This window comes from Barbus barbus (genome assembly GCF_936440315.1).
Source record: "Barbus barbus genome assembly, chromosome: 31".
NCBI classification, from domain to species: domain Eukaryota; kingdom Metazoa; phylum Chordata; class Actinopteri; order Cypriniformes; family Cyprinidae; genus Barbus; species Barbus barbus.
This window is the reverse complement of record NC_136759.1, coordinates 6,788,119-6,808,271: the sequence shown is the minus strand read 5'-3', so window position 1 is coordinate 6,808,271 and position 20,153 is coordinate 6,788,119. Positions and strand designations below refer to the sequence as shown.

General features: G+C 38.0%; 1 protein-coding gene and 1 long non-coding RNA gene across 2 annotated transcripts in view; one reads left to right on the top strand and one right to left on the bottom strand.

Annotated features, from left to right (window-relative positions):
* LOC306851653 (FRAS1-related extracellular matrix protein 2-like) overlaps positions 1-19,286 on the top strand; it is a 76,643-nt gene extending 57,357 nt beyond the window's left edge. Inside the window, exons 8-24 of the mRNA XM_079388060.1 lie at positions 711-920; positions 1,044-1,241; positions 1,396-1,560; positions 1,978-2,160; positions 2,691-2,821; positions 2,942-3,097; positions 3,264-3,567; positions 5,900-6,031; positions 6,186-6,517; positions 12,115-12,307; positions 12,573-12,677; positions 13,272-13,399; positions 13,545-13,679; positions 14,883-15,009; positions 15,097-15,284; positions 17,686-17,832; positions 17,908-19,286. Of these exons, the coding sequence (XP_079244186.1) occupies positions 711-920; positions 1,044-1,241; positions 1,396-1,560; positions 1,978-2,160; positions 2,691-2,821; positions 2,942-3,097; positions 3,264-3,567; positions 5,900-6,031; positions 6,186-6,517; positions 12,115-12,307; positions 12,573-12,677; positions 13,272-13,399; positions 13,545-13,679; positions 14,883-15,009; positions 15,097-15,284; positions 17,686-17,832; positions 17,908-18,399 (3,326 nt within the window). The 3' untranslated portion in view covers positions 18,400-19,286. The remainder of the gene's footprint in view (positions 1-710; positions 921-1,043; positions 1,242-1,395; positions 1,561-1,977; positions 2,161-2,690; positions 2,822-2,941; positions 3,098-3,263; positions 3,568-5,899; positions 6,032-6,185; positions 6,518-12,114; positions 12,308-12,572; positions 12,678-13,271; positions 13,400-13,544; positions 13,680-14,882; positions 15,010-15,096; positions 15,285-17,685; positions 17,833-17,907) is intronic.
* On the bottom strand, positions 1,649-12,249 carry LOC306851654. Its single transcript, XR_013782532.1, has 3 exons — positions 12,139-12,249; positions 2,873-3,106; positions 1,649-2,792 (listed from the first exon to the last, which is right to left on the bottom strand). It is a non-coding gene; the product is annotated as an uncharacterized lncRNA (long non-coding RNA).
* Positions 19,287-20,153: the final 867 nt, after the last annotated feature.

Below are 20,153 nucleotides of genomic sequence, written 5' to 3'. Positions count from 1 at the left end.
CGCTTTCATATATAATTACTGTAAACATGCTCAGTTGATCTAATACATTATTTAGCTTGTATTAGAAATCTACACCATGAGACAATAATATGTTTCTACAGGCCCCTCAGGCTTCAACTATAGACAGCACCAGAATGATTTACTGATAAGATTTAAACACGACTAGGTCTTCAGTGCTTCTATCTAACACGATCTAGAAATACTAATGTTGTTTAAACATCCACATGGACAGTCTTTTGAACACTCTCCAGAATGTTGAAACCCTCTATTTATGGGTTGTCTTCACACAGTTTACTCATAAACTCAGACTATTGACTGTCTAATTCACATTGTAACTCATTCTGGCCAGGAACAGTCCAGTCGTGTTCAACCACGGTTAATTTCATTCAACGATTCAGTGAATTTGAAATCAATGTCACCACAATAATAGGCCATGCAGCATGTAACAAAGTGGCAGCTCATTTTCAACAATGGCACACACTGCAAAATACCTAGTGGAAAATAATTTCAGTTTATTCAATAAAACATAAATAAATATACAATTTGTGAAGGTAAAATAAATCAAATTAAATTTGATTAAAACATGAAAAAATTGGTCAGTTCTGCACTTGAGAGAGGTTTATTTTCTATGAGAATTTATTTTTGTGCCATTGATATTTCTGGAATATTTTCTCCATTGCCTTACCAACATTCTGTAAACCTTAACACAGCTGGTGTGGACTACGTTGGGATTAGTAAGAACCTAGACTTTTCCCCGGGCGTCAACATGCAGACGTTCAAGGTTACAATCCTGGATGACCTGGGACAGCCAGTGCTGGAGGGGCCAGAGAAGTTTGAGCTGGTTCTCCGTATGCCAATGAACGGCATATTGGGTGAACCAGGAAAAGCTACAATCTACATCAATGACTCCATCTCAGATTGTGAGTGATCTTACACTAAACCATAAAATGGCAAAATATAGTATATAAAACAAGATAGATAAACTTTGATAAATAAGATTTGGGTTTGAATATAAAACTTTAGTTTTTCGGGGGGTTTTTTAGTGCCCAAGGTGCAGTTCCGAGATCCTATGTACACAGGTAATGAGAATGATGGACAGATATCTGCTATTGTGTACCGGAGTGGAGATTTGAGCTACAAGTCCAGTGTGCGGTGCTATAGCCGTCAAGGTTCGGCCCAAGTCATGATGGACTTCAACGAGAGGCCGAACACAGACATCTCCACCATTGTCTTTTTACCAGGTATTATTTTTGGATGTATTAAGAGTGTTTGTCTCTATAAAAGAGCTATACAATAAGTTTTATTTTGAAGGAAATACAGCAATTCATTCCCAATTTGAAGTGTTGACATTTTTATGCATGCTAAACAACAACTCCCTATTGATTGCTTGTGAAGGAGAGGTGGAGAAGCCTTGTGTCCTCATCCTCGTGGATGACACCGAACATGAGGAAGATGAGGAGCTCAGATTGGTGCTGGGAAGCCCCAAGAGCGAGTCTCCATTTGGGGCCTCCATAGGGGCTCAGAATGAGACACTCATTAAGATAAAGGACGATGCTGACAGTGAGACTTTTATCTCCCATTTTCTCACATTTCTGTGCCCACTTGCAATTGCTGTTATCTAGAGTCCTAGAAAGTACATTATTGAACTGTAAGGAAGTGTTTTTTTTATTCAGAAAAAATGCAGATATTAAAGGTGTATAGAAGATGATAATGAGGACAAAGTTAAAAAAAGAATGCATTATTTCACAATAAATATTTAAACAGTGTGAAAGAGAAAAATGTAACAATTAAATGCACATTTAAAATCTAAATTAAAATCTAATAGATCTGGACTAGAAGCTACAAAACTCTCATTTTGATTTCATGTGAACTTTAATCATCTTTCTGTCTAAGGTGATTGGTCCATATCAACCCCGAGTGAAGTGATATTTTGGTGCTGACATACATCTCTCCTTTCCCATGATCTTCTTTCCCCAGAGGCCATTATCAGGTTTGGAGCAACCAAGTTTAGTGTCAGTGAACCCAGTGAATCAGGGCAAATCTCAGTAGTGAGGATCCCGGTCCAGAGGACAGGAGACACATCCAAAGTGTCTGTGGTTCGTGTCCACACAAAGGATGGCTCAGCTTCCTCTGGAGAAGATTACCATCCCATCTCTGAAGGTGGGTTCAAACACGACATCATAGCATGGTTTTCAAAGACAGCTCACTGGGGAATCTCACAAAACCTCCCAAGGACATGTCTAGTCCATATATTACCCCAAAATCATTATTTTTAACTAAAAAAAAAATCTATTGCTCAAAGAAAAATACGCTTATTTTAGGACCATTTATTATTAATATTTTTATTCGACTGTTTTAAGTCTTTTTGCATTATTTTTATACTATATTAAAAACATTTCCCTTCCACATTCACAGTATTGTTTTATAAAAGAATAAAAGAAGAGAGACAAGAATATATACAAAAGAATAAGATAGATTCAAAATATAATTTTCATTACTGTAAAAAATGTTTAAGTAGTATACATCATAATAGTATTTGTTATATTTACCTAATTTAAATATCACAAGTACTACAAGTACTCATGTTTCTTTTACATACATGTTGTCCCACACTGGTTATTTATCACACTTTAAAAAGGCATTGAATATGTTCAAAATCAAACATGAAAATTACAATTTCCCAACTGCAGATGTGGAGTTTAAAGAAGGAGAGACTGAGCACATTGTAGAGGTGGAAATTCTGTATGATGGTGTACGAGAGATGAGAGAGGCCTTCACTGTCCACCTCAAACCTGATGAGAACATGGTAGCAGAGATTCAGGTAATCCACAATATGCCAAAAAATGTCTTTGTATAATCAGTAGAATTATACCTGTTTTTATTTAATTGCCAATGAAGGATCCACACTGCGTTCATTATATCTTCTTTTCCAAATCTTCAGGTGACCAAAGCCATCATATACATTGAAGAGACGAACAGTATGGCCGATGTGACCTTCCCCGCGGTGCCTGTAGTGGTGTCTCTGTTGCTGTATGATGATAGAAGCAGCACTAGAGATTCTCAGCCAGTCGCAGGATATCCTGTAGTCTGTGTTACGGTAGGTTCACTACACAGGCAAAGAAAGAGTGAAAAATCGTTTATTTAGACCCTAAAGTGTGTAAACTTGCTTAACAAAATGAAACTAAATATAAAATAAACAAAAAACTCTCTTTGAACACTATTTGATTTGTATTTACTATATATATATATATCATATATTTTAGTCGTGCAACCCCAAGTATCCTGACTTTGACCGGACGGGCTCCATCTGTGTTGCTGAGCACATCAATAACACCCTGACCCGGTACCGCTGGCTGGTCAGTGCCCCGACAGGACCTGACGGTGTGACCAGCCCCATGAAGGAAGTGGATTTTGACACCTTCTTCACCTCCTCCAAAACTATCACATTAGACTCAGTGTATTTCCAGGCAGGCTCACGTGTGCAGTGTGCAGCACGGGCTGTGAACTCCAATGGGGATGAAGGCCTGGAGCTCACCAGCCCCATAGTCTCCATCAGCCAGGAAGACGGTGAGTTTATTCCATTACAGAATTAACACCAATATTGAGCCTGATCTCTTGATGAAAATGTTCCTGTGGGAGCTTTTTTGCAAGACGCGCAATACATAGCGCCATATATGTTTCGTGACTAAGTCCAATTCCGTGCCAGCTGAGTTACCGAGCAAGCTTATTACGTCCAGAAAGCGAAACATATGTAGTTGTTATCATAACAGTGTACAAAAATGACTAAAAGGGCTTGTTGTTTTACCGGCTCTAGTTTTCATTTCTGTTGGAAACTGAACTGATATGTACTTATTGGTACGCATTTCGTGTTTTGCGAAAAAAAGTTCCCACAGGTACAGTGCCTTGCGAAAGTATTCATACCCCTTAATTTTTTTTCACGTTTTATGTTGCTGCCTTATGTTAAACTGCTTTAAAATTACTTTTTTCCACATCAATCGATAATGATAAAGCAAAAAAAAAGGGTTAACATCTTCGCAAATTTATTAAAAATAAGAAACTTAAATGATTTCATTTCATAAGTACTCATACCCTTATCTGGGACAGTTGGAATTTAGCTCAGGAGCATTCATATTGCTTGTAGGTGTTACTAGACTGAGTAAAGGTAACCTGTAGCAAATTCAATGGAATGGGTATGATTTGGAAAGGCACACACACATCTTAATAAAAGGTCCAACAGCTGTTAATGCACATCAGAGCAAAAACCAAGCCCTGGGGTCAAAAGAACAGTCTGTAGAGCTCAGAAACAGGTTTGCGTCAAGCCACACATCTGGGGAAAAGTTCAGAAAAAAATTCTGCTTCATTGAAGGTTCACAGAATCATGAAGTCTCTGTTACCCTTAATGGAAGAAGTTTGAAACAACCAGGATTCTTCTTAGAGCTGGCCTCCTGTCCAAACTGAGCAATTGATGGAGAAGGGCTTTGGCTAGAGTGGTGACGAAGAACCTGATGGTCACTCTTGAGCTCCATGATCGTATATGCAGATAGGAGAAATCTACAGAAGGACAAACACCACTGCAACACTCCAATCTGGGCTTTATGGCAGTGTGGCAAGACTCAATCCTCTCTTCAGTGTAGGCACATGAAAACACACTTAGAATTTGCAAAAAAGCACCTAAAGGACCCTCAGACTTGATAAATAATATTATCTGGTCTGATGAACCTCAATTCCAAGCATTATGTTTGAAGGAAAGCAGGCACTGCTCATCATATACAGAACACCATCCCAAAAGTAAAGTGTGCTGGTAGCAGCCTCATGCTGTGGGGCTGTTTTTCAGCAGCAGGGACTGAGGGACTCGTCAGAGTAGAAGAAAAGCTCAGTCCACCAAAATATAGAGATAGCCTTAATGAAAACCCAGTTCAGAGCATTCAGAACCTTAGACGGACAGAAGGTTTACCTTCCAACAGGACAATGGACCTAAACACACAGCAAGAGTGGCTTATAGACAACTCTGTGAATGTCCTTGAGTGGCCCAGCCAGAGCCTGAGCTTGAACCCAATCAAATATTTCTGGAGAAACCTGAAAATGTGCTTCTGCTCACATCCAACCTGACAGAGCTTGAGAGGTGAAGCGGTGGAGGAGAAGATTAGCAGATAATTTCCAAATGCTGATGAGCAAAGCTTGTCGCATCAAACAAAACAGACTTGAGGCTGTAAAGGTGCTTCAGATAAATATTTAGTTAAGGGTATGAATACTTATGCAATGTACTTATTTCAGTTTTTTAATTTGTAATTAATTTACAAAAGTTGTGACAATTCTGTTTTTGCTTTGTCAATATGATGTATGGAGTGTAGACTGATGTAGAAAAAAAAACTAATTTAAAAACAGTTAATATAAGGCAGCAACATAAAATGTGAAAAAAATGAAGGGGTATGAATGCATTCGCAAGGCACTGTACATTTTTGTCATGAGATCAAGTTACCAATATTAGACAATTTTTAGGCACATAAATTTGACAAAAAGAAAAGTTTCTGACTTTTTTAGAGCTTTACATCATTTGATCCTGATAAAAATAAATACATTTTCTTCACAGCTACTTTTTTGATAGTAATCAGTATGATATTTAAATGTTTTTTTTTTTTACCCAAAGTCCACTTATGTTAGTCATGTTCAGATTTTTTTGTTTGTTTAATGTTTACTGCGTGTAATTCACACATAATATTCTGATCCAGCTCCCAGTGGACTGAAATTAATACTGCCTTAAATTTTTTTGATTGAATTTCACTTGGGTCACTATTTCAGATTGGGTTGTTAGCATTGTTTCAGGTTCACTTAAGTGTTTTTCCTAAGAATAAGTCTCCTTTAAACTGCTGCTGTTTATTTTTTTTTCTTTTGTCATCAGGTATGTGCCAGCCTCGGGTTGTTGGCACAGTTGGTGCTGAGCCTTTCTCTGCCAGGCTGCGCTACACTGGAGCAGAAGATCCAGACCACTCAAACCTCATTAAGCTGACTGTTACCATGCCCCATATTGACGGTCAGTGCACCTGCACACCAATTTTACCATAATGAAGGCAGATTTGGCTTTATGTAGATTAATTATAAATTAAAAAGGATTAAAAAAATGCTATTCACTTTCTGTGTCAGATCAGATACATACGTTACATTATTTTCCTCGTTCCCTTTGATAGGAATGTTACCTGTAGTCTCCACTCGGCCGCTCTCCAACTTTGAGCTAACCCTGAGTCCAGACGGCACACGTGTAGGAAACCATCGCTGCTCTAACCTGCTGGATTACACAGAGGTGCGGACACACTACGGCTTCATCACAGATGCCACACGCAATCCAGAATCCATCGGCGGGACTGCGCCCTACCAGTACAGCACAGCCCTCAGGGGCCAAAGCACCCTACGATTCTACCGAAACCTGCACCTGGAGGCCTGCTTGTGGGAGTTTGTCAGCTACTATGACATGTCTGAACTGCTCAACGATTGCGGAGGGACCATCGGGACTGATGGACAGGTGAGGAAAGAGAAGGAATCTTTTTTTTTTTTCTATTTACATCATGCCATGCCTTTAGCATCAGCCTAATAAGAAGTTATAATATTTACACTACCATTCAAAGGATTTTTCTTTTTTTACTTTTTGAACGAAATTACTTTGATTGGACAAGGACATATTAAATTGATCAAAAGTGAAAGTAAAGAGTTTAATAATATTACAAACGTATCATGTTTGTAAAAACATGTTTTCTACAAAACTCTAATCAGCAAATTAGAATTATTTTTGAAGGATCATGTAGCAATGGCTGAAAATTCAAAAGGCATAAATTACACTAAAATATATTAAAATAGATAACAGTTATTTTAAATTGTAATAATATTTCGCAATATTACTGTTTACAAGTACTGGAATCCGCATCCCCTCCGCCTAGAGTCCAGAATACGATTTACCGAATAACAGTTTCCCCATCTACGAGTCGCGGCGGTGGGGGGACCGGGGTTTGCGGATTAATGGTATGCGGATTAATGGTAGCATGAAAAACAGGCTTTAATTTGAAACATGAAAAATGGGATGAATCCTCCTGTACACCAGAGGAAGTTTAAGGCGGACTGCCACCGGACTAATGATCTTGGTAATAGTAAACGGGCCAATGAATTTAGGGGCAAGTTTATTACAAACGGTACGGAGAGGAATGTTCTTAGATGAAAGCTACACTTTTTGACCGACAATATAGATGGGAGGTCTTGACCGGTGGCGATCAGCCTTGGCCTTGGTGCGCGCCCCCACCTGGAGGAGGGTCTGTCTGGGCCTGCTCCAGGTGCGTCGACACCTCTGGACAAATGCGTGAGCAGAGGGAACCGCAACTTCAGATTCCAGACTGGGAAAAATAGGTGGCTGGTACCCTAAACTACACTCAAACGGAGATAGACCCGTGGCAGACACTGGTAATGAGTTAGGTGCGTACTCAACCCATGAGAGCTGCTGACTCCAAGAGGACGGATTCTGAGAGACCAAACATCGCAACATACGTTCTAAGTCTTGGTTGGCTCTCTCTGTCTGACCGTTACTCTGGGGATGAAACCCAGAAGAAAGACTAACAGTCGCCCCCAACAAATGACAAAACTCACTCTAAAATTTGGAGACGAACTGAGGCCCCCTGTCAGAGACCACGTCCATCGGAAGGCCATGAATACGAAAAACGTGGTCAATGACAGCAACCGCCATCTCTCTGGCAGAAGGTAATTTAGGTAGAGCAATAAAATGAGTAGCCTTCGAGAACCGGTCCACCACGGTCAAAACCACCATGTTCCCACTTGAGGGCGGGAGACCAGAGACGAAATCTAGCGAAATATGGGACCAGGGTCTCGATAGAGAACTGACAGTGGTTGAAGGAGTCCAGCAGGGGGTTGAGTGGAAGTCTTGGAAACGACACAAACAGAGCAAGCCAAAACAAAACAACGAGCTATAGACGGCCACTAGAACCGTTGTTTAATAAGAAACATAGTACGACTCACCCTAGGTGAGCGTCCTGGTGGGCATCCGGGCGGAGGCGTTACCCCTTGTGAGGCTGTGTGGACCTTCGATTCGATTTCCCATGTGACTACAGAAACGGGTGCTCAGAATGGTTGAAAAGACGGGATAAGGCATCGGGTTTGATGTTCTTGGAACCCGGCTGATAAGAAATAGAAAAGTCAAAATGGCCGAAAAATAAAGCCCACCGGGCCTGCCTAGAGTTCAATCTTTTAGCGGACTTGATGTACTCAAGATTCTTATGATCAGTCCAGACGATAAAAGGAACCCCCGAACCTTCTAACCAATGACGCCATTCCTCCAAGGCAAGCTTGACTGCCAGCAGCTCTCTATTACCAATATCATAGTTTCGTTCAGCGGGAGACAAATGGTGAGAAAATTACATGCAAGGATGCATCTTGCCGTCCGAGGAAGAACGCTGGAATAGAATGGCATCAACCCCCACCTCTGACGCGTCAACTTCCACCACAAACTGCCGGGAGGGATCTGGGGCGATATGGATGGGACCTGAAACAAAGCAGCCTTTCAGTTTGGCAAACATAGCCTCCGCTACGCTGGACCACCAGAACGGAATCTTGGTGGAGGTTAAGGCAGTCAAAGGGGCAGCTAGTTGGCTGAAATTGCGAATAAAACTCCGGTAAGAATTGGCAAAGCACAGAAACCTCTGCAGGGCCTTGCGAGAATCTGGAGTTGGCCAATCAACCACAGCCTGACTCTTGTCCGGATCCATGTGCATCCCCTCGACCGACACGATGTAACCCAAAAAGGGAACAGACTGTGCATGGAAAGCGCATTTCTCCGCCTTGACATAAAGACCATTCTCTAACAGCCTCTGAAGCACCCATCTGACATGCTGAACATGTTCCTGGAGAGAGTGAGAAAATATCAGTATGTCATCCAGGTAGACATAAATGAACTGATCTAGCATATTTCTCAACACGTCATTAACGAGTGCCTGGAAGACCGCGGGAGCGTTTGAAAGCCCAAAAGGAAGAATGTAATTTTCAAAATGCCCCCTGGGGGTATTAAAAGCAGTCTTCCATTCAACCCCCTCCCATATGCGAACCAAATGATAAGCGTTATGGAGGTCCAATTTCGTGAAAAAGGACGCGCCCTGCAGACGCTCAAAGGCAGAAGACATCAGTGGTAAAGGATATGTATTCTTCACCGTGATGTTGTTCAGCCCTCGATAGTCGATTCCGGGGCGAAGGGACCCATCTTTCTTTTTCACGAAAAAAAACCCCCCGCCCCCGCTGGCGAAGAAGGGCGAATGATCTTGGCTACTAGAGAATCAGAAATATATTTCTCCATGGCCTCCCTCTCCGGGGGAAAAGCGAATAAAGTTTGCCCTTAGGCGGAGATGTACCTGGTAATAAATCTATTGCACAGTTATAGGGACGATGCGGAGGTAGAGAAGTAGCTCGAGACTTACTGAAGACTCTCTTCAGGTCAAGGTACTCGCTGGGCAAGTTTGACAGATCCATATGCTCATCCTGAAACACAGAACAAGACACAGAAGGACAGGCAGACAACAAACAAGAAGCATAGCAACTCTCATATAAGAGAGAATAGAATTCTGACTCCAATTAAAGTGAGGGTTATGAAGCACAAGCCAGGGATGCCCAAGGACTACTAGAGTAACGGGAGCATCAGTTAAAATAAATTTAATGGTTTCAGTGTGATTACCAGAAGTGATGGGTCTTACTGGACCTGTGGTGTGAGTGAGCTGCCCGTCCAGAGAGCAGCGTTATGACAAACACTATCTTTGATTCCTCAGTAGGAAACGATGATGGTTGGAGGGAAATGTATAGAGAACACTTGACAAGGACAGAGCGGCATTGCTGGGGCTCACCAGAGTAAAAGGCTGGAGGCGGAAGGCGGGGTTCGGTGAAACGAGCAGCCTGATCCGGGATAGAAGACACAGGTGGATTAGACGCAGTGGGTTGCTGGACAGACTGCAACTGGGTGGTCAGCTCCGAGACCTGAGAGACCAGGGCTTGAACAGCGTGATTAGAGGCTGCCATCTGTTCCTCCTGGCGATCAATACGTGAATTACTGTGAGACAAAAATCTCTTAAATCTGATGCACTCACTGGATCCATAATGGTCAGATCGTTCTGTCATGAAACAGAAACTCAAGATCCAATAGCGAGTGAAATATATATTTATTAGACAACTCCAAAACACAGCCACAGTAGAAGTGCAGATAATCCGGCAGTGCAGAGTCTCCAGCTCAGGCAGAGAAATCACTCTGACCAATCCTCACCATCCAGGGAATCGAGAACAGCAAGGAACTAGACTCAGGAACTAGAAGGACTGACAGAGAGCAAGACAGGACATGAGCAACAACGATCTGACAACACACACACAGAAACACCAACCAGATATAGGCAGTGCAGACGAGCTACACCTGTGACCGCTCTGATTACCTCGTCAGGTGCGCGGTAATAGGCAACGCTGACAAGCCCAATGAGCGGACCCACACACACAGAGACACAGAAAAATGAGCACATGGATCCATGAATCGTGACACACTTGATATATGGATTCCCAGTCTTTGCCAAACATATTAAAGGAAATACTTTTTTCACAGTTGTGAGATCACATGAATCCATTACACAGTGGCTGCCCGTGTTAAAGGCATTTCCTTCATGTACCTCTAGTCCTTTAAGACACTCACTATTTGTCTTTCGCCCACAATGAGTCAAAACTGACTTTTAGATCATAAAAAGCGTCGTTTTTTTCTGTCCTCCCTTTTAAACTGCTAGCTAAAAGAGTTTAGCCCTTTAAACAAGCTTTAGACAACTGTTTACATGCCTGTTTGAGCCAATCGTTTGTCTTCACCATGGACACATGCTATGTTGGTCTACTCTGCAGTTAATTAAAGTGGACAAATGTCATTAAACAGAGATGGATGGGTGTACAGGCCACATTCAAGTTCATTCATTGATCTGTGAAGTTATTCAAAACATTTTCCTGGAGAGTAAGCAGTTGGCGGAGAACAGTTAAAGTCGAAGTTAACTGCCATTTTTAGCACATTAATTACCAAGTAAATTCAAGTTTACTACAAAGATTTTTAAGATACCTTTCTATTAAAAGTTTGTGATTCTGACTGTAATTTTAAGAATTAAAAGTTTTTGATTCAATCCATTAATGATCACTTTTTTAGGATGAACTGAGTGTATGCAGAGTTTGCTTAAAACAAGAGCAACATCGCCATCTTCTGGTGACACATATGTATATACAGTCAATCCAGATACACACAAGTATGGGCTTTTGCCCCGTTTTTCTTTTCTTTTTTTTACCTAATTAAGATTTTATGTATATGTATATTAAAGTATATGTGACCCTGGACCACAAAACCAGTCATAAGTAGCACGAGTATGGATTATAGATTGATTATAGATTTTTCTTTTATGCCAAAAATCATTAGGATATTACGTAAAGATCATGTTCCATGAAGATATTTTGTAAATTTCCTACCATAAATATATCAAAACTTCATTTTTGATTACTAATATGCATTGCTAAAGCCTATTTGGACAACTTTAAAGGCGATTTTCTCAACATTTTGATTTTTTTGCACCCTCAGATTCCAGATATTCAAGTAGTTGTATCCCGGCCTAATATTGTCCTATCCTAAACATAAATCAATGGAAAGCTTATTTATTCAGCTTTCAGGTGATGTATAATCTCAATTTTTTTTTTAAATGGACCCTTATGACTGGTTTTGTGGTCCAGGGTCACATATGTGTAATAATCATGAAGTTAAAATTCTAGATCCATTTTTGGGGAACCAAAAAATAACATTCTATGTAGGTTCTTTTTTTCTCTCTCTCTTTGGCAACAACCTAAAGAGAACCTATATAGAATATTCTCTAATAGTTATTTTTAGGATTTATTTTTATAACCACTAACTAACCTTCCTAAAAGCATATAATAACTCCGTATTGTTAGCTAGGTGGTTATTACACGCTGCAGTATTGACCTTTCTGTCATGAACCTTCCTAAAAGCATATAATAACTCCGTATTGTTAGCTAGGTAGTTATTACACGCTGCAGTATTGACCTTTCTGTCATGTGTAGGTGCTGAACCTGGTGCAGTCTTACGTGACCCTGCGTGTGCCCTTGCACGTGTCATACGTCTTCCATTCACCCGTCGGCGCTGGTGGATGGCAGCACTTTGACCTGCAGTCTGAGCTGCGTCTCACTTTTGTTTATGATACTGCCATCTTGTGGAGAGATGGCATTGGTAGTCCACCGGAAGCTGAATTGCAAGGCAAGACGGCATGTTTTTCCTTTATTGGAATGAAAGTGTAGTAAATTTAGCAATATTTTTTGATTAGATTATTTTTGCATAGTACTTACAGCACTGTTTACAAGTTTGAGGGTCAGTAATATATATTTTTTTTAATGTTTTTGTAGTGAGCTTCTTATGTAGACAAAGACTGCTTTCTTTGATCAGAAACACAGTAAAAAAAAAACATATTATGAAGTATTTTTGCTGCTTTCTATTTAAATATATATTCAAATGTAATTTTTAGGTGCCCTCTATCCTACAAGCATGCGCATTAATGAGCAAGGCCGTTTGGTCGTCAACTTCCGTACAGAAGCACGTTTTCGGGGACTGTTTGTCACTGCACATTCAGGTGTGTTATTAAACATATTAAATATACTACAAGCATCTATAAATGATTTCATCTGGTTCTAATAATTATTTTTAATTTGCTTTTTAGCTCATATTTTCATTATCTAATTGGATGAAACTCACAAACACTGTCAAGAAGTTTACTGCTCGTATTTCACTCAAAAATCGAAATAAATAAACAAGAAATTATATTTTGAATATAGAAAATATATTTTGAATATAGAAAATTAAGCTTATTTATGGAACCAGAAATTGTTTTTGACATTTTTATTAATTGGATTTAATTAAAATTAAAATGTTTACATTTAAACATTCATATTTAAACGTATAATACGTACAGTCTATGTCATGAATTTAATTTATGCTCAAAGTGTATTAAAAAAAAATAGTTGTAAACCTTTTTTTTTCTTAAAACATTATTAGTGTTATTGTTTTAACATTTTTCATTTTTAATTAATTTTTAATTTTGCTTTTGGGATGACACATTTCCGTGGGATATTTGCCCATTTTTAGTATTAAGTACATTTTCTGAAACCAGTTATGATGAGATAGTGTCTTGCATTCATAAAGAATAATAACATTTGTGTCAACACAGCCTCCCCCATGACTTCCATGGTCATGTGTGCGGACCATCCTGGGCTGATCTTTAACCTTAGCTTGGTGAGAAGTGAGCCGACATACAACCAGCCAATGCAGCAGTGGACCTTCATCTCTGACTTTGCTGTAAGTCTTTAGGGTGTCTGATTGTGCCACTTTTCTTTGTTCAAAGCCAAATCTGCTCTACTATATGTTCATGATTGGATTTGTCAATATTGTGTACCTTTACAGTCTCTTCTGATACAGTAAGTGTTGAAATACTTTCCTGCAGGTGAGGGATTACTCAGGAACGTACACGGTGAAACTGGTTCCCTGTACGGCTCCTCCCGGTGTTGAGTACACATTCCGCCCCGTGTGCCACCCCAGAGAGCCTATCACCTTTGATCTGGACATACGCTTCCAACAGGTCATTATTGGATCACAAGCCCTCATAAAATGGGTCACAGCAGAGGCTGTATAGCCGAGCTCAGAGGTTATCTGTGTGTGTGTGTGTGTGTGTGTATAGTGCATTGTGAGTTACAGCTTACAGGATGCATATCTTACATACCTCTTTACAAAGCCTGCGTTACAGTGATAATCAACAAAACAAACAGCTCTGAAATGTCTTGGACGAACAGGTCAGTTGGCTTGATTGGTTACCTTGTTAAAAAGAAAAATTTAGTTTAACATTACACAGAGCTGCAAACTAGTCCACTGCCAGGAACAGCATAATGTTTTATTCATAGAGTTAAATACTGCAAATACCAACTGCTTTAATGGTATCACCTTCTTCTTCAGATTATTCTTCTTCAGTTAAAATTTCTGAATATTAAACTATTAAAGTATTTAAGTGGAGTATATAAAAGATCAAGTTCCTGCACATATACAGGAGCGTTCAAAAGTTTCTGAGTCATTTTTTTTAATGATTTTGAAAGAAGTCTTTTAAGACTGCATTTATTTGATTAAAAATACACTAATACGGTACTACTGTGAAGTATTAAACTATAAAAAAATATAATATGACTATGAAGTAGAATGTAAATATTATTAAAATTTAAAATAACTATTGAATATTGAAAATAACTATGAATATTTTTCAAAATGTAAATTGTTCTTCTGATAGTAAAACTGAATTTTCAGCAGTTATTACTCCAATCTTCAGTGTCACATGATCCTTCAGAAATCATTCTAATATCATGATTTGGTGCTAATGAAACATTTATTTTTATTATCATCAATGTTGAAAAGAGGTGCTCAATATTGTTTTGGAAAGCATGGAAATATTTTTGTCAGGTATTTTTGATGAATAAAAAGTTCAAAAGAACAGCATTTATTTTAAATTAATCGTTTTTTTTTTTTTACTTTTATGTTGTCTAACTATATTTGTACTGCTACATTGTTCAACTTTATTTTGATCAATAAAGATATTACCTTCAAAAATGTTTATATTTCAAAATCTAAGAAAATTCTTAAAATTATACAGTATATATTAGCAATAATTATAATTTGCAAAACACAATCCCTTCGAAAGCCAGTACTTAAATGAAGTATTAGCTTTAAGGCAGATGAGCAAATCTAACATATTCTCAATTTTCTTAATGAAATGTAATGTTTGTGTTGTTGACTTTAGGTGAGTGATCCAGTGTCTGCAGAGTTCAGTCTTAACACACAAATGCTGCTGCTTTCAAAGAAGACTCTCTGGTTGTCAGACGGCTCCATGGGCTTTGCTCAGGAGAGTGATACGGCTTTCTCAGAGGGTAAAATGCTACGAACAACCCTCTATTTCTGTTTGAGTATTTGAAATATGACACCTGTCGTTAATTTATGGCTGTTGCATTCTTTAGGAGATGTCATCTACGGCCGTGTAATGGTGGATCCCGTTCAGAATCTTGGAGACTCGTTCATCTGTAACATTGAGAAGGTGTTCCTGTGCACAGGGGCGGATGGATACATTCCAAAATACAACCCTGACAACTTTGAGTATGGCTGCCTAGCTGATTCACCGTCTCTATTGTACCGATTTAAGATCATTGTAAGTATGAACAGTTAATAAAGCCCAAACCTTGCATAAAAAGTTGGACAATCTAAATGTGATGTCCAATATTATGGATTTAATAATAAAAAAAAAAGCAAAAGGCAAATTTTGTAAACCGCAAAGCCACCAGGAAAATGTAAGAATTTAGGAAAAAATGTATTTGCATATTTAATTATAAAGTGTGAAATTCTTGTCAAAAAATATTCATTAATATAAATCAATCTCAAACAGGGTTTCCTCTGGGTCTTAAAAAGTCTAAAATTTAGTTGTATCAAATTTAAGGCCTTAAAAAGTCTTAAATTGTACAAGAAAGTCTTAAGTATGATTTGATGAGGTCTTAAATTTGGAGATGGAAAGACCAGAATTGCGATATGGCTGAATGTGACGATTAAACTACAAAAGGCTATGATTTCATGAAATAAACATGAGCCCTGCAAGTTCAAAGTGTACTGCATTTACCGGGAAAACCATTATATTTCTGCCAAACGCGACATCTGCTGGCAGAGAATGAATCAGTTACCATAGGTTAAACTAATGCGTGTATGAGTGCCTTCTTTCACTGCATGAATCAATCTATTAAAATGCATTTAGAATGATCACATAATTTAAGATATGGGGGCAGAATATGTAGCTATATTCACGGTATATCATTTCATATAGTTAATATCACAAGAAGAGTGCATTCTTTTCTCCAAAAGTCAGCAAGATTACAAATGTGATTTTGATTTTAACAAAATTGTCCAACAAAATTAATTCCAAACAAAGCCACAGGGCTGTTTTGCATCTCTGAGCAACATGGTGGTGATTCGTTCCTGAATGAATCAACCATTTAAATGATTCGGTTCAATTGCAATGACTCGCTTATTAACATTTATTTTAATTTCACATTTAAAGCATCTTCATTTTTTTTCAATAATGTCAAACATCAGTTTTCAGTGTTTTATGTTTGAAATATCAAAACATTATTTATGCATTTGCAACTGCAGGTTAGCATTCTATGTCCCTCTGAGCTGCATTAAACAATGTTAAATTGAACTGCTGGTTTGTTGGCCAGAGGATTTTGATTTTGATATTGTGCAGTTGCTTTGACACAATTTACATTGTTAAAAGCACTATATAAATAAAGGTGACTTGACTTGACTTGACTTAAATACAGGTGTAAATACATCTAAATGCCACTTAAGATGCATTGCAAAGATAAATTTTGTTGATACTGATTTAATTTGCTTGCTAACAGCCCAAATGCAAGAATTTGACTCAAAAGATGATTCACACTTTTAGAAAAAAATGGCTTAAAGGTAAAAATGCCCATAAAACTTATTGGAAAATATTAATTTCTATCACTGCTGTGAACTGACCACACAGAATATGAAGAATATAAAAAAAAAAACTCAGGAGTCAGCTGTCCACGGTAGTCTTTAAGATACCAGCACAATAACACAGTCAGCAAAATATTGTCTAATTATTGTTATCGATAAAATCCCAGAAAATGTCAAGATATCATTTTTTTGCCAATTTCGCACACCCCTAATTCATGTTATTTAATTTATATAATAATTGTTAAAATCTATATAATTAAAATAAAATAATCTAAATCTAAAATATAATTAATACCTTTGACTGATCCATTTTCTTAAAAATAGTTTAAAGGCTGAAATGTAAAGTTTATAATTTTATAAAACTTTTTGTTTTTGTGAAAACTTGTATCTGTAAATTATGCTTTTGACAGTCGTTTTCTAGTTTAATATGGTATTATAGCCATCGCCCCGCTCATATGGTATTAATTTTAATTGAGCAGGTCTTAAAATAGGTCTTAGAAGTCTTAAATTTGAGCTTAAAAATCCTGCAGAAACCCTGTCTAAGTTGAAGTATGTTTTTTAGACTAAAAAAACTACTTACCTGCAGTAGCATCAAAGAAATACATACAGACAGTTACAAAGTTACAATTAATCATTTAAGAAATTTTTGCAGACATACAATGAAATTAAACATAATAGCTGCGATCTAGATGATTCAGTGTTATTTTAGTATCTATAATTTATTATTAGTGTTTTTCTATAAATATATTCCGATTATAATTTTAGGTTTAAGTTTTAGCATTTTTGTTATGTTTTTTTGTCATTTGTATTAGTTTTATGTATATGCTTGTTTGGTTTTTATTCATTTTTATTTTGGTTTTAATTTAGTTTTTTTAAAGTAATTTTAGTACTTCAACAAACAATTTTTTTTTTTTTTTACTGTTGGTTTGGCAGGTAACTGAAAGAAATAAAATACATTTAATGTAAAATATTTTTCTTGTCAAGTAGGTCTAATTTTTACATTAGCATGGAGAACATCTTGTTTTTGCGCAGCACTCAGGCAGTATAATATGTCATTTTTAACTCATTCTGCTTTACAGGACAAAGCTCAGCCAGAAACTCAGGCGAGAACATTTGGAAGCATTAGTTTCAATGCCTTCCTCGCTGTAGACGATCCTCAGGCGTTGCCGCTAGTGAGGCAGCCGGGCTCTGACGGCTTTAGGTTGGATTCTACAGCTTTGTTTCAGGTAACATACACAAGAGGTACCAAATTAAGAAACATTGCGATAATGTTGTGATACTAACACTGTAACACTGTCCAGGTGTCGGCAGGCAGGGAGTGGTACATTCACACCATCTACACCGTCCGGTCCAGAGACAACTCTAACCGAGGCATCGGGAAAAGAAGCCTTGACTATCATTCTGTGACACACAGCCACTCGATTTCCAAAAGGTCAGCCAACCGCGTTCCAGATTTGGCTCAGGATATTGGCACAGGAAATAACCGCGGCACAAACATCTTACACATAGCGCTGGACGTCAGCACTCAAAAACATCCCAACCTTCATGAAGAATCCCAGGCAGAGGGTGTCGTTCCTAGAGAATTGAATCAAAAAGACTCTAGTGATGACCGGCTAGTCTTGATCATAGGAATCTTGGTAGGTCTTCTCTTCACCATCTTCCTCGTCATTCTCATTATTCTGGTGGTGCGATCTAGACGGGACAAGAACATGACTGCATCTCCGAAAGGCTCCAGCAGCACAGAGCCCATGATGACGCAAGGCCTCGATAGCAACGACAGCTCAGAGGTTTGATTTCCCAACAGTGGGCCCTTTTATTCAAATCACTTTTTTGTTTGCAAGTGCCTCTTCTTCATTTGCTCGGGCACGCAAGGACACATAGTGACTCGGAGTGGTTGCTCTCTACCTCTCCTCGGGATTTTGTTGTGTACTTGAATTTCAAAAGCACTTCTGTTATCACTGCTTTAATAATTGTTTGAAGTTTGAATCATTTGCTGAGATAATGGGCTGTAAACTACTGTTACTACTGCTTGATGGCATTGATATTCATCCAAATTAAAGTTTTACTTTATATCCAAAGGTGCTAGATTAAAGAACGGTATTATGGGATTGATGATATTGTATAAATACAGGTTGTTTCCAGTCACTGATCATTTTTAATGGCTTGTTAGTATTATAAGGTTGAAAGAATCAAATTTTAGTCTATACTGGATGGGTGATCCATAAATTGTTTTTGTTGCTATTTTTTACATGTGTTTTTTCCCCACTATTGTTTCTACTTTACAAATGAAATGTACTGTAATACAATAACTTCAATAACATCAAACTAGTGTTTTTGCTTTAATCAAGTTTCGATAAGAGTGAAATGGTTTCAGTTTTAGCACAACAAAAGCACATTAGTATTCTTTTTCTGTATTATACATATTTATGGTCACTATCAAGTTTGCATGGTTTTCTTTTTCTGTTTATCTACACTTACTGTGTAAAAATGTATTATAGTGTATTATAAGCCAGATAAAATGTTTGGGAAAATGATCAGTGATTTTTGCCATGTAACATTTCTTTGACGTTTCACAGTCAACATTTTTTTTTTTTTTGGACATAATTGAGATCATTGTCATGACTTTTGTACCTGAATGTGATGCTAAACAGCATGGTATCAAATGAACATTAATGAGATCAAATAGAGCTTTTCTTTGAGATGCCTCACCACACATGCGCACACACACACACACACACACAACCCTACTTATTTATTGGTCAAACTATTTGACAGTTGGAAGACTTTAGTCATTTTTTAAATGTAATTCTGTTCAAGAATATAGTATAGTACAGTATATAGAATATATACAGCTCTGTAAAAAAAAAAGGGACCACTGCAAGATTATCAGTTTCTCTGTTTTTCCTATTTATAGGTATGTGTTTGAGTAATTTGTTTTATTCTATAAATTACTGACAACATTATCTCAGAAATTCCAAATAAACATTGTCAATTAGGGCATTTATTTGCAGAAAATGGCAACTGGTCAAAATAACAAAAAAGATACAGTGTTTTCAGACCTCAAATAATGCAAAGAAAACAATTTCATATTCATTTCAAACAACCCAATTTGAATGTTTAAATTTAGGATAAGTTCAGAAATCAATATTTGGTGGAGTAACCCTGATTTTCAAGCACAGCTTTCATATGTCTTGGCATGCTCTCCTCCACATTGCTGTTAGGTGATTTTTTTGCCACTCCTGGCACAAAACTTCACGCAGCTCTGCTCTGGTGGTCCTCCATCTCATTTGTTAGTTTTTGGTTGTGTAACCAAAATCCAATGTTAAGTCAACATCAAACACCGACGTCAACCTGATTTTCATTAGGCTCATTTGAGATGAGCAAAATCTGCGCAGAACCCATCAACGGTGATCCCTGCAAGATGCATACTGGTTAGAAATGTGTCTGAGGGCAGTCCGCCTTGCTCTGATGTCATGCCAACATATGGCAAAAATCTCTTGCCATAGTCGAGCGCAGTAGCTTTCCCCCAGCTGCGATGACCAAAAGC